Source organism: Motacilla alba, unplaced genomic scaffold, assembly GCF_015832195.1.
Source record: "Motacilla alba alba isolate MOTALB_02 unplaced genomic scaffold, Motacilla_alba_V1.0_pri HiC_scaffold_28, whole genome shotgun sequence".
NCBI classification, from domain to species: Eukaryota; Metazoa; Chordata; class Aves; order Passeriformes; family Motacillidae; genus Motacilla; species Motacilla alba.
Genome location: NW_024037374.1, coordinates 5,081,349 through 5,098,896, shown reverse-complemented (window position 1 = coordinate 5,098,896; position 17,548 = coordinate 5,081,349). Strand labels below are relative to the sequence as shown.

Below are 17,548 nucleotides of genomic sequence, written 5' to 3'. Positions count from 1 at the left end.
GCCCCGCAGGAGGATGGAGCTGGGCCACAGCCAAGCTCACCTCCTAAAGCACTCTGAATAGATATGAAAATCAAGACCCTTCATGGCTGAAAACCAATAACACTTTGTGCCCGACACCTCTCCACCATTTCCCTCGTCTAACTCCTGGAATTCCTATGGATGAGGAATTGTGTGGCGAGCACGACCCAGGCAGTGATTCTTCCCCTCTACGTGGCACTGCTTGGACTGCACCTTGAGTGCTGTGTCGAGATAGTTCTGGGCACATCAATTTAGGAAGGCCATGGAGGGGCTGGAGCGTGTCCAGAGAAGGGCAACAAGGCTGGTGAGGGGTCTGGAACACAAGTGCTGTGAGGAGTGGCTGAGGGAGCTGGGGATGTTTATCCTGGAGAAGAGGAGGCTCAGGGAGACAAGGTGGTGTCACGGCACAGGTTGGACTTGATGATCTCCAAGGGCTTTTCCAGCCTTGCTGATTCTGTGACTCTCTGGAACCACCCTTGGAGCAGTGGCAGGATGAGCCCTGGGCCTCCTCTTCAGAAGCTCCAGCAGCCCAGGTCCCTCAGCTGCTCCTGCCAGCCCCAAAGCCCATCCTGTCAGTCCTGCAGAGCCTCTGCAGCCCCTCCTCATTGCCCAGAACAGGGAGCCCCACAGGCAGACACAGCAGCCCAGATGTGCCCCCTGGCCTGTGGTGCCTCTGGCAAGGGAGCAGCACGAGGCACTGCAGGAGCCTGCAGACAATTCCTGCAGCACTTGTAGGATGATCCTGCTCCCCAAGGGACGTTCCCATGGTGCCAAGCCAGGAACTGCAATGGGGAGTGGGGCCAGAGAGGAAAGGGCAAACAGGGATGGGCTGTTTGCAGGGGAGGGGACAGGGCTGGGCAATAGGAAGAAATCTGGATCAGGGAAGAGGAATGAAAGCAAAGGTGAAGCCAAGGAAATCCTCGGGGCTGTTTGGGGGTGGCTGCCAGGCAGCCCTGGCTCTGAGCAACAGCGTCTGCAGTGGGACAGGAAACTCCCAGCTCATGGGAACAAACTTTCTGGCTGACTGCAGAGGCCAGGACAAAGCTGAATGGTTTCCCTGGTGTCCCCCAGCCCTTCCTGGCCCCAGGGGCTGATGGCATTTGTCCTCCCTCAGGTTCATGTCCCGACAGCAACAGCATGGGGGTGCTCCCGCCTGCTGTGTGCAATGCAAACAGGGGCTCCTGAGCCAGTGCTGCCGTGCCTGTGCCTGCAAGGATGCAGCACCTCTGGGAGCTGGGGGAGAGGCCAGGGCTGCAGAGAGGGGATGTTGTTGGCAGCTCCATGAGGACGCTCTGGGACGCTGCCCTGGGCTGTCCAGCGCACTGGGGATGGATCAGCCCCTGCTCTGCTGCTCCTTCCCATCTGCCCCAGGGCCCTTGCAGAGCCCCAGCCATGCTGTTTGCCCCCAGCCTGCCCACGGCCACCCTGGGGCTGCTCACGGGGCTTTTCTGTGCTGAGCCTTGGCCTGGGCGTGTTCTTGAGAGAGCCTGGGCAAGGAGCCTGGAGCCCCCAGGCCTGGCCTGAGGCGTCAGCGCTGCCCCAGCAGTGCCCATGGCCTGTCCCTGCTGCAGCCCCGGCACTGCCACCCCCAGCACTGTGCCCAGCCCCAAGAGCACTCAGGCCCTACAGCAACACCAGGGCCACCAGGGCAGCGGGGCAGAGCCACGGGAGCAGCACTGGCAGCACCAAGTGCTGCTGCTGCTGGGCACAGCTGCTGTGCCAGCACTGATCTGCCCCAGCTCTGCACACAGACATTGCTGCTGCAGCTCCAGAGAAGGGAACAAGAGGGGCATCTCTGCTGAAAACTTTGCAGGGAGATCCTTTATTTCATTTAAAGCCACCAAGGGCACAGCTCCTCATTGACACAGTCTGTGGGTCACAGGAAAGTTGGAGAGAAACAAAATGACAAATGGCACAAAAAATGCCCTTGCATTGTGGACAATATTAAAAAAGCAAAACAATGAAAAAGAACCTCCAAAATGAAAACCAACAAGTACTATCAAAGATGACTTTTATTGCAAGAGCTATGGAGAAATTGGAAACCAGTTTAGTGTTTCTGAAAGCATTCAGTCATCAGTCTCCCCACTGCAGCCTTGAGCTCCTGGTTCCTCAGGCTGTAGATGAAGGGGTTCAGGGCTGGAGGCACCACCGAGTACAGAACTGACACTGCCAGATCCAGGGATGGGGAGGAGATGGAGGGGGGCTTCAGGTAAGCAAATGCTGCAGTGCTGAGGAACAGGGAGACCACGGCCAGGTGAGGGAGGCAGGTGGAAAAGGCTTTGTGCCGTCCCTGCTCAGAGGGGATCCTCAGCACGGCCCTTAAGATCTGCACATAGGAGAAAACAATGAACACAAAACAGCCAAAAGCTAAACAGATGCTAACAGCAAGAAGCCCCAATTTTCTGAGGCTGGAGTGTGAGCAGGAGAGCTTGAGGACCTGTGGGATTTCACAGAAGAACTGGCCCAGGGCATTGCCATGGCACAGGGGCAGGGAAAATGTATTGGCCGTGTGCATGAGAGCATTGAGAAAGCCACTGGCCCAGGCAGCTGCTGCCATGTGGGCACAAGCTCTGCTGCCCAGGAGGGTCCCGTAGTGCAGGGGTTTGCAGATGGACACGTAGCGGTCGTAGCACATGATGGTCAGGAGGGCAAGCTCTGATCCAAGGAAGAAGACAAGCATAAATAGCTGAACAGCACATCCTGAGTAGGAGATGGTGCTGGTGTCCCAGAGGGAATTGTGCATGGCTTTGGGGACAGTGGTGCAGATGGAGCCCAGGTCAGTGAGGGCCAGGTTGAGCAGGAAGAAGAACATGGGCGTGTGCAGGTGGTGGCCGCAGGCTACGGCGCTGATGATGAGGCCGTTGCCCAGGAGGGCAGCCAGGGAGATGCCGAGGAAGAGGCAGAAGTGCAGGAGCTGCAGCTGCCGCGTGTCTGCCAATGGCAGCAGGAGGAAGTGGCTGATGGAGCTGCTGTTGGACATTTGCTGTCTCTGGCCACGGGGAGCTGTTTAAGAAAGACACAGTGACAAGTCAGGGGAGACTTTCCTGAGCAATGTCCAAGCCCTTTCCTCCAGCCCTGCCCCTGCCACTCTGTGCCACCCAATTTTCCTTCTCTCTGAGCCCTTCTTTCAGCCCCGTGCCTGGAGCTCTGCTGGGATCTGGCCCCGTTGCTGTGATGAGCAGGGGCTCTGCCCACGGACACTGAGGGGTCAGCTCTGCTCTGCAGCAATGGGGTCATGGGAATGGGGACAGGGGCCAGTCCTGCGGGTGGATTCCATCAGCCGAAACTGCTCCTGAGGCCAAGGAGCTGGGAAGCACCTCCTGTCCCAGGGCTAGTGAGCCATGATGGCCAAAGGCAGTTTGAGAGGGTTTCCTGCTGTGCCCAGGGAGATCAGAGAGAACTGTGCAATGCAAGAGCCTTGGCTGTAACTCAGTGAAGGGGGAGGGCAGCTGCCCTGTCAATCCATCTGTTCCCGGCTGCCCTTTTCTGAGTCCCTGTGTTCCCCTGGAAATCAGCCTGGCACAGCTGAGAGCACAGGGACCCACAGCAGAGCAAACTGGCTCAGCCTGGCTCAGAGTCTCAGCCCCACTCTGGCTAAGGACACTCCTGTCCCCCAGTGTCCCCTGGAGGCAGCTCACAGCTTGGATGGCATCCCGGGAACACACCAAGGCTCCTGTCCATGGCACTGCTTGAGGAGAGTCGGCTCATTGCCAGCCCCCCAGGCTGCCCTGCCCAGAGCTCCCCGGGCACAGGGAGCTGGGACACCCCATTGCTGTGCCCAGCTGCACAGGAGGAGCCCAAGGGCTGGGCCTGACCCTGCAGCTGGAGCTGCCATTCCAGAGAGCCCCTCTGCAATGCCAGCAGCACCTGGGCAAGGCAAGGGGAGAGAGAGCCAAGCCTGAGGAAAAGCCTTTCCCTGCCCAGCCCTGCCCAGCCCCTGCCAGGCAGCACCAGGGCAGGACAGTGGCCCTCAGGCCCTGGTCAGCAGGGAATGGGCACATGGCTGGAGAGATGCCCTTCATCTCTGGAGCTGCTCTGCCGGCCCAGGAGGGACTGAGGGCCCCGAGCCCCCGGGCTGAGGGCTGTGCTGGCTGGGAGGGGACACAAGAGCTGTGCTGCTCGGGGCAGTGTCTGCCCTGCAGGGCAGGGCCGGCAGGTGCCACATCCGCCCTGCAGCAGGGCTTCCCTCAGCACTGCCTCCCTCCCTCCCTGCCCACGGCTCTGCTGCTGGAGCTGTCCCAGCCCCAGCTGCTCCTGTGGCCCCCGGCTCCTTCCCTGCCAGAGCTGCCAGAGCCCAGCCCAGCCCCTGGGCCAGCTCTGCCCTGCAGCTGCTCGGCCCTGCAGGGATTAAAGAACAGCTCCCCCCGCCTGGGCACCATGGAAAGGTGATGCTGCATGGATCTGGAGGCTGGGCAGGTGCAGGCACTTGCTGAGGTGCCCAGGAATCCTCAGGGTGATGGTCTAAGAGCCTCAGCCCCTGCCCTGCCCTGCACAGCTGAGTTTCCATTGCCACCAAGCTGAGCCAGGGAAAAGTGGGAGCACAGATTCAGGAAAGCAGAGACCCAAGCAGGAAACTCCTGCCGTGAACAAGTTCTTGAGAAGTCCCCTCAGAAATGAGCTGGAGCTCTGAGCAGCCCTGGCGCATGCAGCAACTTCTCCACAGCAGCAGGACCTGCCCTGGCAGGAGTCACTCCTTGCACCCACAGCTCCCCTGCAGTGTCCATGGGGAGCTGCCAGGCAGGCTGAGAGCTGCCCCTGGCAGGTGGCACATGCCCTGGGCTGGCCAAGAGCCCTGAGGGCTGCAGGAGCTGCTCTGCAGGACAGCCCTGGGCAGCCCTGGCTGCAGCCCCAGCTTCACCCCCTGCAGCCGTCCCTGGCAGCAGGAGCCGTCCTGCCCTGTCCCTCTGACGGTGCCCAGGGCAGCCCCGCTCTGCAGCACATCCTCCCCCAAAGCAGAAACAGCAGCAGAGCCATCCTTACAGTCACATCAGTGCTGTCCTGGGTCAGCTTCAGGAGATCCCTGCAGCCAGGGACTGACTGTGCCAGAAGTGCTGAAGATTTCTCCATTGATGATCTCAGAATTGTCCTTGCAGCTGCTTTGAGCCTCTGTCCTCTCCACTGCTCTCAGGTACCTGCAGGCAGAGCCCTCAGCCCTGCTGGGCTGGGAGAGGAGCTGCTCCTCAGGAGAAATGTCCTTTTGAAGCTCTGCTTGATAGCCAGGAGCTGCCTCTGTGCCAGGAGCCTGGCCCAAGCTCATCAGCACAAAAACAGCACAAGGATTTTAATGAGCCTCTTGGGACTTTGGTGTTGTTTACATCAGACTCAGTCCCTGAGAGAGTCGTCAAAAAACTTCTCAAGAACTCCAAGTCAGATTGAAACTTCAAAGTTCCTTGAAGTTTAATAAGTCCCTCTGAGAAAGTGTCCCCAGGTTCCAGGTAGAGCAGAACGCTGGAGGCAGTGATGACAGCTGGGGACAAACAAGGCCAAAAAGCTTTCATCCCCAGGAAATCCTTGGATATACAGAATTTGGGAGGAGAAAGCTCAATTTTGACTATGGACACCTTAATGAGAAGGACGGTTCTTTTCCATTGCAAGGAAAACACTGAGCCCCAGTGTTTCAAAACCAGGTGAGAGGCAGCCCCCAAGAGGCCAAGGGCAGCCAGACCTGTCTGTCCTGGCAGCTTTCACTTGGGAGCAATCCTTGGATGAAGGGAGTTTTGGAGGTGGAATCCACGTTTGGCCGTGAGCACCTGATCAAGATGGATGGTTTTTTCCAGAGGAAAGAGAAGTGCACAGCCCAAGTTTTTTGGAAGAAGATGAGAGGTGGCCACCATAGGCCAAACCAGTTAGACCTGTCTCTCCTGACACCTTTTCTGGGGGCTATCCTTGGACATAGGGATTTTTGGAGGTGGAATCTCAATTCTGGTTGTGGGTGCCTGGAATGGAAGAAGAGTTCTTTCCGTTAGGAAAGCACAGAGCCCCAGTGTTTCAAAGGCAGATGAGAAACAGCCCTCAGGAAGCCAAGGCCAGCCAGATTTGTCTCCCCTGGCAGCTTTTGTCTGGGATATATCCTTGGAATTCTGGAGGCGGATTCCCAAATTTGCCATGGGGACCTGAATGTGAAAGGTGCTTTTTTCCCATAAGAAAGAAAAGCACATGGTCCCGGTGTTTCAAAGGCAGATAAGAGGTGACTCCTGGCTGGCTTGGCCACCCAGATCTGTCTGGATTTCATCTGGGAAAAATCTTTGCATATACAGAAATTTGGAGAACGATCCCAATTTCAGGCCATGAGCCCCTGGAGGAGAAGGACAGTTCTCTCCCATAGGAAGGAAAGCCCAGAGCCCCAGTGCTCCAGGGGCTGATGAGCAGTGGTCCTCAACATGCCAAGGTCAGCTGGACCTGTCAGGTGGCCCCCAGAAGGCCAAGCCTGTCAAACAGTCAAGACCTGTTCCCTGTCCCCTTGGTTCCATGGGGCCCCACAGTGTCACAATGGACTCCTTGGTTCCATGAGTCCCTGTAGCGTGACAGTGTTCTCCTTGTCACAATATTCTCCTTGCTTCTGTAGAGTCACAATGGCCCCTTGCTTCTAGAAGGTCTTGAAATCTCACAAGATCCCCTCGGCTCCATGCAGCCTCACTGTGTCACAATGGCTCCTTGGTTCTATGGCCCCATAGTTTCATCCTTGACCCTTGGTTTCATAGGGGTTCTGAGTTTTACAGTGATTGGCATGATTCCATGAGGCACCAGAGTGTCACAATTGTCTCCATGATTCCATGAGGCGCCAGAGTGTCACAATGGTCTCCCTGATTCCATGAGGTACCAGAGTGTCACAAGGGTCTCCTTGATTCCATGAGGTTCCATGGTGCCTCCATGGTGTCCTTGGTTCTGCATTGCCACAATGACCCCTTGCTTGCATGAGTTTCTCTAAATTTGAAATTAGGGGCTCTCAGGCAAAAATACAGGAGCAGGAATAACAGTTCTCTATTAGGGAAAAAAAATTAAAAGATAAAATAAACAATGCAGTAAACCAAAAGAACACGGACTGAGTCAGAACACAACCTGACACCCTGTGGGTCAGGGTGTTGGTGGCAGACCCATTGGAATTGTGGCTGCAGTCCTCCTGGAGTAGCAGGTGTGGTTCTGTTGGAGCAGGGATGCTGTAGAAAAGGGTGGAGTCTTCCTCTGCAGATCCAGTGGAAGAGGCAGCTGTTCCTCTGGGAATCCTGTGGAGACGCTGTGTGGTATTTCCAGAAACTCAAGATGATATCCGGGTAGGAATGCTGGGCTCCTGCCTCTGGGCGGAGCATCTCACAATGGGACGCTGTAGCTCTTGTGGGTCATGCAGTGACATTCAATAGCCTGTTATCAGCAGATGTCCCCCTGGAGGAAGGATTGCTTGTGGAAGAGATAAGGAAAACTTCCCACTGAACAGAAGACAACTGCCATCCAGATGGCAAATAGAATACATCTTGCCTTGCAATCTGGGACAGACCCGCATGGTCACAAGTCACCCACGGTTCCATGAGGTTCCCCAGTGTCACCATGGTCGCTGTCAGAGGCTGGGTGAGATCAATGTCCCGAGACACCTTGGGATGAGCTGTCAATCAGTCACACAGTGGGGACAGCGCTGACCCAGCCCTGATTGCCCGAGCCATCAGAAGTCCCACCTGGGGGGAGGCCCACAAAGGCCCAGGGGCTTAAAAACACAGAGCAGGGTCTGGACCCTGTCTGTTCATTCAGGAGTTTTGAACTCACGCCCATGCTGGAACCCTTGCAGTTGTAGCAATAAGTGTGTCTGTCTATATCTCTTCTGTCTTTCTGTCTCTCTCGCTTTCTGCTCTTTTTAATCCTCTTTACCTGGAACATTTTTGGGTAACTTAACACCTTAAGGATTTAAAGGTTTTCAGGTTAAATGAGCTAACTAGGTCAGCCCCTGGTATGGACTCTGCCTTCTCCTGGGGTGTGTGTCTCAAACAGAGACACTGGAACCCCAGCAGCTGGGAGCCATATCAGTGTCTATTTCTATAGAGCTTCTGTCTTTCTGTCACTCTCTCTTTGCTCTCCTTCTAATGCTCTTTCTATGGAACATTTCTGGGTACCTGAAGAACTGAAGTGTTTAAAGGTTTCCAGGTTAAATGGGCCAAGTTAATGAAGTTACTGCTATGATAAGTGCTTTATGTTGGATTGGATGTTGGATTAAATCCTTTTGCAAAGTTCCTTGGCTTTTTGTACTTTGCCAGTAAAATTTTGTCTCATTCTGACTTCTTGCGAATATCTGGTTGGTGTTTCTCCTGTGCACCAAACTCGAGTAAAGGAGTCTGTGATAAATAGGTGTGATTCATGCTGACAAAATTTAAATAGTAATTAATATTGATACAATAATTACTATTTGGAATTAATAAAACAGTTAAATGTGTAATGCCAAGAAAGAGGAAGGGTTCTCCCCCCCTTTTTCCTGCAGATGTTCAGAACAGGAAGAAGCAAGAGATAACTATTACTAAATTTACCTGGAAGAGAGGAGAATTTGGTTGGACACCAGAAAAATGTTCATTATATGGGATTTATTGCTTTAACATTGGAACATAATATTGGCTTATATTATGTTAGCTTTGGCTTATACTATAGCAGCTTGGTGTGCATGTGTAATCCAAAAGGTGAAATAAAGTACACAAGGAAGAAGAGAGACCTTCCTCCAAGATGACCCCAAAGAGTGGTGCGACCCCCTAAAAGGATGGTGGAGCATGCGTGATGAAGGTGATGATAAGGGCAGAGATACGAGTGTGACAAATTGAAAATGGGAGGAGATGGTGATGACACACAGCATAAAAGGGGAATTTGGGCTAGACAAGCTTGTATGTGAGATGGCGGGGCCCAAAAGCCCTGCGCTCCGTACCCTGCGCGTACCCCAGGCTTTTTTGTTTTGTTTTGCTTTGTTTGCTTATGTGCTATTATCAGAACCAAATAAACCCTTATTTTAGCCAAATTATATTGTCAATATTTTGAGTGCATTCAATTTTATATATATTAAGCTACTTTAAAAAAAATTGCTGTTACATTTAATTTTGTTTGGTTTTTTTGATTGGGAAAAATGGGCAAATATAACAAGCCTTTGGTTGCCCCCAGCATTTGAGTGTTCTGGGGTGCCACAGCCCCGCAGGCTCACAATGGCCTCTTGTGCCATGAGGCCCCGCTGTGTCACACTGGCCCTCGGTTCCCTGAGGATCTGCAGTGTCCCACGGGTTGATGGCATTGTCCTTGCTGCCCCTCACATCCCCTGCCCCACAAAGAGCCCCGAGCCACCCGTGAGGGACAGGCCCTGCTGGCCCAGGCTGGGCTCAGGGCTTGGCCTTTCTGCTTCCTGCAGCCAAGCCAGGCCCTGCTCAGCATTGCAGCTCCCTGCTCACAGCCTTGGGCTCCCTGCAGTCCTGGCCTCAAGGATCTGCTCTCAGCAGTCCCTGGGGAGCCTTTGGCACTCCCTGCCCTCCCTGGGGCCCAGCCGTGCTCCAGGGGACTTGGAGTTTTGCTGCTGACTCCTTGAGCGGCTTCTTCATCCTTCTCTCAGTGCCTGAGGCTCCTGGAGCCAGCCCCAAATCCACCGTGGGGCTGATTAAAGTACAGAAAGCCCTCAGGAGCTCTTGGTCTTCCTTCCATTGTCTTCAAGGTTCCAGGCCTTGTGCAGTGATTGGAGTCACTTTGGAGTTCTGCTCAGGAGGGAGATTTCAAAGTGCACCTCATGATTTTTGGTTTTAATCCAGGGAATAGGTTTCTATTTTCCTGTTCAGAGAGGAGGTGGCAGAAACATTCCCCAAGTGATCTTGATGCTGAATGTCTCCTCAGGAGGTCTGGGCATGGACAAGAATGAGCCCCTTGCAGGCTGACCCCATTTTGGAAACCTTGCTCCTCACCCCCAGCCTCACCATGTCTGACATTGCCCACCTGGGACTGACATCCCAAAACAAACAAAAATGTTCATGTCATTTATTCTTTAGTGGTAATATTAATGAAAAAATATTTATTTTAGATATATTTTAATTTATAATAAAGTGATTGCTTTTTATTAGTTAGTTTTTCTATTTTTATAACAAATCTAAACATTTTTAGCAGCCAAGGAAATTAATGTTCATTGGATCTCAATAACACAATTCCTTCCACTGATTAATTAAGCTCCATTGGTTATTTATCTATCCCTCTTTTTGATAATTAGTAATATTTCTAGTTACTTTTGTCATGCTTTTTCTCTTTTTCTCAGACAGGATCAAGGGGGTGCACTTTGGGGTCCCTGGAGACATTTCTGGAGCCCTTTTGGGGCAGTTTTGAGTCTGGGGAGGGAATTCAGAGAGAACTTGAGGCTCTGGAGGACACTTGGGGCAGCCGGGTGGGCACTTGGAGGGGCACTCAGGGATGCTGAGGGACAGTTCGGGGTCCGGGGGAGCACTTGGGGGTCCGGGGGGGCCCTTGGAGGTCAGGGAGGGGAATTTGGGGCCCTTCGGGGTCCGGGCGGGCCCTTGGGGGGCTCGAACGGGGCTCTCTGGGGCGCGGGGGGTGATGGGAGTTGGAGGCGCGGGTGTGATACGGTTGAACGGGGCCGCGGAGCATCACGGGAGTTCGAGGCGCAGCTGCAATGGCTCTCGGTGGGGCGCGGGGCGTGACGGGAGATGAAGTCCCGGCTGGAATAGCGCGGGACGTGCGCCGCGGAGCATGATGGGTGTTGTAGTCCCGGAAGTGGATGGAACGCGGCGTTTGGGGGTCCGGGAAGGCACTTGGGGGACACTTTTGCGTCCGAGCCGCGACTTGAAGTCCTCGGGGGGAACGTAAACGGTTCGGGACTCTTTGAGGGGAGCTCGGGGAGCTCCAACGGGGCTCTTTAGAGCGCGGGGCACGGCAGGAGTTTTAGGCGCGGGACTGTGTTATGAGGGGCTCTGGGGCCGCGGAGGATGAGAGGAGATGAATTCCCAGAAGTGGCTGTACCGGGCATCTGTGGGGTTGGGAGCACTCAGGGGATCCGGGGACGCTTTTGGAAGGCCCCGAATGGGCGCTGAGGGGCACTGCGGGATCCTGGAGGGTCTGGGGGACACTTACGGGACAGATGGGGGGCGGATACCGGGGGTGGGGGGCGCGGTCTGTGGAGCGCGGGGCATGACGGGCGCTGTAGTCCCGGCTCCAATGGTGCTCAATCGGACCGCGGGGCATGACGGGAGTTGTATGCAAGAACCCAAACATTTGTTGCTTGGCCTAAGCCCCGCCCCCGAGGCCCTGATCCCGGCGCTGATTGGCTGCGGGCGCTGATTGGCGGGAGCCTCAAACAAAAGGAGGCGGTGGCGGCGGGAAGCGCACATTCACCCTCCTCCAGTCCCTCCCAGCACAGCCCAGTTCATCCCCGGTAAAGCACAGTACAACGCCAGCGCCCCTCCAGTCCCTGCCAATACACCTGACTTCATTCCCAGTCCCTTCCAGTTCCCCTCAGCCTTCTCCAGTGGCTTCCCAGTGTCCCCAGTTTACCCCAGTATAACTCCCAATATCACTTCCAGTATGTCCCAGTGTTTACCCTTGCAGTCCACCCGGATTCCCCCTTACCATTCCCCGTGTTCCCAGGTTGTCCCAGTCCTCCCCAGTGTCACTCCCAGTCTGTCCCAGTGTCTCCCACAGCGTTCCCAGTGTTCCCCAGTATGTCCCAGTCCTGCCCAGTGTTTCCAAGCACAGTTTAATGGCTCACGGTTGCCGTGGCAGCCAAACCCAGCAGTGGGGTCAGGGCAGTGCCCATGGCCACAGCCCCTTGCAGTGCCCAGTGCAGGTTGGGCTGATGATCCACCCTCGCAGCTGGCCCAGGGCAGCTCTGCAGTGCTTTGGGGGCACCTTGGGCTGGCACACACCTGAGGAGTGTGTCTGTTTGCAGTGGGGAAACTCAGGAGTTTCAGATTGCTTCAAAACTACAACAAGGGAAAAGCCCTCTTAGCCTGAGTGCAGCCAGCTCTCCAAGCACAGCAGGTGCCAGGGGAGGGAGGACAGACAGGATGGGGCTGGGGAATGTGGAGCAAGGTTGTGCACACTGGGTCAGAGCTCAAGGCACAGCTTCTGTGAGCAGGCCAGAGCTCCTGAGGAGAGGCCCTGGGTCAAAATCAATCACAGAATGCTGCAATCGCCTCTGATCTAAATGGAAATGTGATAAAATACACCCTTTAAAATAGGAAAATGTATTTCTTACAAGTTTTTTGAAATCTTTCTCCATCACTGGACTAAAGATACTTTATTGACCCTCTCAGGGCGTTGGAGTTGTTTACATCAGACTCAGTCCCTGAGAGTATGTTCAAAAAACTTCCCAAGAGCTTAAAGTTAAATTTAAAATCCAAAGTTTCTTAAAGTTTTAATGGGTCCCACTGAGGAACACAACTGAGAAAGTGTCCCCAGGTTCCAGTTAGAGCAGAACACTGGAGGCAGTGATGAGAGCTGGGCACAAACAAGGCCAAGGTGTCTGTGGTGCTGAGCAAAGCTGGATGTGTTTCAGGAATGCAAAGGGCCAAGGCCTGAGCCCCAGCCCCTGGCCAGGCAGATGCTGTCCCTCCCTCCTTGCTCAGGGCTCTTCCCGGGATGGGCAGTGCCATGTGGGGATGTGCAATGGCAAGGGCAGGAGCATGGGGCGGCCCCTGCCAGGCTGCTGAGCAGGGCCAAGGAGGCAATGAGGCCCCAGGCCTGCAAGGGTCACTTGTCTCCTGCTCCTGCCTCAGGCCCAGGGCCAGCAGCCATGGCCCAAGTGCTGCCCAGGTTGGCTCTGTCAGGGCCTTGCAGCTGCTGCCCATGCCTGTGCCCTGTGCAGCCCAGGCTGTGCCACGGTGTCCCTGCCCTGCGCCTCTGTCCCTGCAGGCTGTCCTCATGCCCCGGCTGCCCCACCTGGCTGGCCCCTTCCTTTGCTGACAGCTCTGCCTCCTGCCTGCCTCTGCCTGCCCACACAAAGCCTTGGGCTGATACCAAAAGGCTTCATTCCATTTTTACCCTGCCTGAGACCTTTCAGCACAGGAACAAGGCATGCAGGGGCTGCTTTCCCAGCAAGGATGGTTGGAAGAGAAGAAGAAGACATCTGGCTCAAGGGTGCAGTGACAGAGAAAACAAGGACTGAATCTGGGAACTTGGGATGGGTTTTATGGAAATGGGTGAATTGTAATTGGCATTTAGTGACTGTATATGAGCAACACCCTGGTAGAATCTCATGTCCATGTAAGGTTAGGAGTTATCCCTCACTAGACCTCAGGCCTGAATAAATGATACCCTCTGAAATAGCAAATCAGTGTTCAGGAGCCTCATTCTCCTATCTCAGAGATTTGGTGACAGCGGGGCCTCACAGAACCAAGGAGTCAGCTGTGACACTGTGCAAACTCATGGAACAAAGGGTCCATTGTGACACAGCAGAACCCCATGGAACCAAAATCCATTTTGGCACATTGACCCAATGGTCCATTGTGATCCTGCGGATCCAAGGAGACCATTGTGACCCTGAGAAACCTCTTGGAACCAAGGGGCCATTCTGGCACAGCAAGGCCTCGAGGAACCATGGGTCCATTGTGACACTGCAGAACCTCACGGAGCCAAGGTGACCGTGTTCTACTGCGGAACCTCATGGAACAAAGGGACCCTGGTGACACTGCAGAACCAAGGAGACTGCTGTTGGCAGTGTGAAAGCTCATGGAACCAGCAGTCCATTGTGACCCAGCAAGGCCTCATGGAACCAAGGGTTTGTTGTTAAACTGTGTGGCCTCATGGAACCATGAGCCATTGTGACACAGCGTGGCCACATGGAGCCAAGGGGCCACTGTGCCACTGCGGATCCAAGGAGACCATTGTGAGTGAGGAACCTCATGGAACCAAGAGTCCATTGTTCCACTGTGGGGCCCTGTGGAACCAAGGGGAGCACAGTGACATTGCAGGGCCTCATGGAGCAATGGAGACTCTTCTGACACTTTGGGACCCACTGGAACCAAGAGGGCCAATGTGGCATGGCAGGGCCTTGTGGAATCAAGGGGACTGCAGGGAACACTGTGGGTGTCCATGGGATGAAGGGTCCATTCTGACACCGTGGAACCAAGGATACCATTGTGACATGTACCCACGTTTCTGCTCACAGAGAAAAGCAAGGCACCACTCTTCCCAAGAATATTTCTGAGATTCACATTCTCTGAACCTCAAAGAAAGGAAAAAAGATTCTTATCATTTGCTGTGCCTGTGTTTGTGCATCAGTAGAATGCAATATGGGGATTGTTTACCCAAAGTGATGGTGTTTTGTTTCCTTGGCCTATCAGGGCCAAGTGTGTGTGTGTGTCGGGACTGTCGGCTGACAGTCATGGGATTCTGTGCAGGGTGTGCAGTTGAGTGCTTGGCAGATTCAGTTTAGATGTAATGTAATATAGTGTAGTATAATATAGAATATTATAGTTTAATAAAGTAATTAATTAGCCTTCTGGTAGAATGGAGTCCTCCTCATCATTCTCTCCCCTCCTCGGGGGTTGCCTGCGAATGCTCTAGTGACACTGTGGGGCATCATGGAACCAAGGGGCCATTGTGACACAGCAGGGCCTCATGGGACCATGGAGGCCATTTTTACACTTGGAGGCCTTGTGAAACCAAAGGGCCATTGTGGCTCTTCAGGGCCTTGTGGAGCTACCATAGTGCCACTGGGAGGGTCATTGAAACCAATGATGTTTTGTGGCACTGCAAGGCCCTATGGAATCATGGGGCCATTGTGACACTGCAGGCCTTATGGAAGCAGAGAGCCATTGTGACACTATGGAGTCCCTGCAGGCCAAGTTGCAAATGTCACACTGTGTGGCACCATGGAAACAAGGAGTCCATTGTGACACTACAGGGCCCCATGGAACTAAGGATCCATGGAACAGTGCAGGACCCCATGGAACTAAAACTCCATTGGGACATTGCGGGGCCTCATGGAATCCTGGAGGCCATGGTGACACTTGGAGGCCTCGTTGAATCAAGGGGCTCTGCAGGGCCTCATGGAACCAAGGAGACCCTTCTGACATTGTGAGTCCCCATGGAAGCAAGGCTCCTTTGTGACACTGCAGCACCAAGGAGACCCCTGTGACACTGCAAGGCCTCATGGAACCAAGGATCCGTAGTGACACCACCACTGTGACACTGCAGGGCCCCATGAATCCAAGGGAACAGGGAGCAGGTCTGGTTGACTTGGCCTGACTGGTCCAACTGCCCTCGACATGTCAAGGGTCTCTTCTCATGTACTCTTGAAACACTGGGGCTCTGGATTTTCCTTCAAATGGAAAAGAATTGCCCTTCTCATTCAAGCATCCATGGCCAAAATGGGATAGAGTCTCCAAAATTCCCAATATCCAGGGATTCCTCCCAGACAAAAGCTGCCATTACCAACAAGTCTGGCTCTCCTTGTCATCCTGAGATCTGGGTCTCACCTGCTCTCAAACACTGGGGCTCTGTGCTTTCTTTCCTATGGAAAAGAACCGTCCCTACTGCACAGGCACCCATGGCCAAAATTGGTATTTCTCCTCCAAAATTCCTATATGCAAGGGTTTCTGCCAGACAAAAGCTGCCAAGACAGACACTTCTGACTGGCCTTGGTCTCAGTGTCTTGGTCTCTGTCTTTTGTTCTCTTGGTGGACGCCTCTATTCTGCCCTGAAACACCACAGCTCAGCCCATTCCTTCCTATGCAAAGGAACCATCCTTCTTCTCCAGGTGCCCATGGCTGAAATTTGGATTCCACCTCCAAAAGTCCTGTATCCAATGATTGCTCTTACACAAAAGCTGCCATTCCAGACAGGTCTGGCTGGTCTGGGCCTCCTGAGGGCCAGCTCTCACCTGCCTTCCAAACTCAGGGACTCCAAGCTTTCCTTTCTATGGAAAAGAACTGGCATTCTCCCCTGGCACAAATGGCTGAAACTGGGATTCTACATTCAAAATTTCCAATATCCAAGGGTTGCTCCCAGACAAACCTGCCAGGACAGACAGACAGGCCTGGCCTTGGCCTCTGGTGACTGCAGTTCATCAGCCCCTGAAACACTTGGGCTCTGTGGTTTCCTTCCTGTGCAAACCATGGTGACACTGTGGGGCCCCACGGAACCAAAGGGCCATTGTGACCCTGTGCAGGGCCTCATGGAAGCGCGGGGCCATTGTGACACTTCAGAAACAAATTCATCTCCCTGACCTCCAAGGGCCCCCCTGGACCCCCAAGGGCTCCCCCGGACCCTGAACTGTCCCTCAGAATAAAAAAGTGCTCCTCCAAGCTCCCACTCTGCTCCCCCAATGTCCTCCAGACCCTCAAGTTCTCTCTGAATTCCCTTCCCAGGCACAAAACTGCCCCAAATGTGCCCAAGAAATGTCTCCCTGGACCCCAAACTGGTTCATTCTCCCAAATAAAATGATAAAGAAGATGACAGAAGTACTAAAAATAGGATAATTAGAATAGTGAAATCAATAGCCAATACAGGTCAATCAACTAATGAAGGGAGTTGTGTTACGTAGAACCAATGACAAATAATGTTTGGTTGCTAAAAATGTATCATTTTAAAAATATAAATATAAAAATTAAGTAATAAAAATAAAGAATAATGTTATTTTAAAAAATTTAATTATTATATTCCATGTATATGGAAAGATGCATAATTGCTTTTCATGTTTTGGGATGTCAGTCCCAGGTGGGCGATGTCAGACATGGTGAGGCTGGGGGTGAGGAGCAGGTGTTCCAAACAGGCTCAGCCTGCAAGGGGCTCATTCTTGTCCATGCCCAGACCTCCTGAGGAGACATTCAGCAGCAAAATCACCTGGGAAATGCTTCTGTCACCTCTTCTCTGATCTGAAAAATAAAAAAAATGCACCCTTGATTAAAAAAATAGCCATGAGGTATGCTTTGAAATCTCTCTCCTTAAAAGAACTACAAACTTACCCAAATCTCTGCAGATGCCTTGAGGACTTGAAGACAATGGAAGGAAGACCAAGAGCTCCTGAGGGCTTTCTGTACTTTAATCAGCCCCACGGTGGATTTGGGGCTGGGTCCAGGAGCCTCAGGCACTGAGAGAAGGATGAAGAAGCCGCTCAAGGAGTCAGCAGCAAAACTCCAAGTCCCCTGGAGCACGGCTGGGCCCCAGGGAGGGCAGGGAGTGCCAAAGGCTCCCCAGGGACTGCTTAGAGCAGATCCTTGAGGCCAGGACTGCAGGGAGCCCAAGGCTGTGAGCAGGGAGCTGCAATGCTGAGCAGGGCCTGGCTTGGCTGCAGGAAGCAGAAAGGCCAAGCCCTGAGCCCAGCCTGGGCCAGCAGGGCCTGTCCCTCACGGGTGGCTCGGGGCTCTTTGTGGGGCAGGGGATGTGAGGGGCAGCAAGGACAATGCCATCAACCCGTGGGACACTGCAGATCCTCAGGGAGCCGAGGGCCAGTGTGACACAGCGGGGCCTCATGGCACAAGAGGCCATTGTGAGCCTGCGGGGCTGTGGCACCCCAGAACACTCAAATGCTGGGGGCAACCAAAGGCTTGTTATATTTGCCCATCTTTCCCAATCAAAAAAA

General features: G+C 53.8%; 2 protein-coding genes across 2 annotated transcripts in view; one reads left to right on the top strand and one right to left on the bottom strand.

Annotated features, from left to right (window-relative positions):
* Positions 1 to 17,548, top strand: part of LOC119696422 (olfactory receptor 1G1-like) — a 121,142-nt gene that overhangs the window by 24,805 nt on the left and 78,789 nt on the right. The window lies entirely within an intron of this gene.
* On the bottom strand, positions 2,066 to 3,001 carry LOC119696423 (olfactory receptor 14J1-like). The gene has a single exon (XM_038126157.1). The coding sequence runs from the start codon at positions 2,996 to 2,998 to the stop codon at positions 2,066 to 2,068; it is 933 nt and encodes a 310-aa protein (XP_037982085.1). The 5' UTR covers positions 2,999 to 3,001.

Coding starts and splice junctions, on each gene's coding strand:
- LOC119696423 (XM_038126157.1), bottom strand. CDS start 2,998: ATGTCCAACAGCAGCTCCATCAGCCACTTCCTCCTGCTGCCATTGGCA.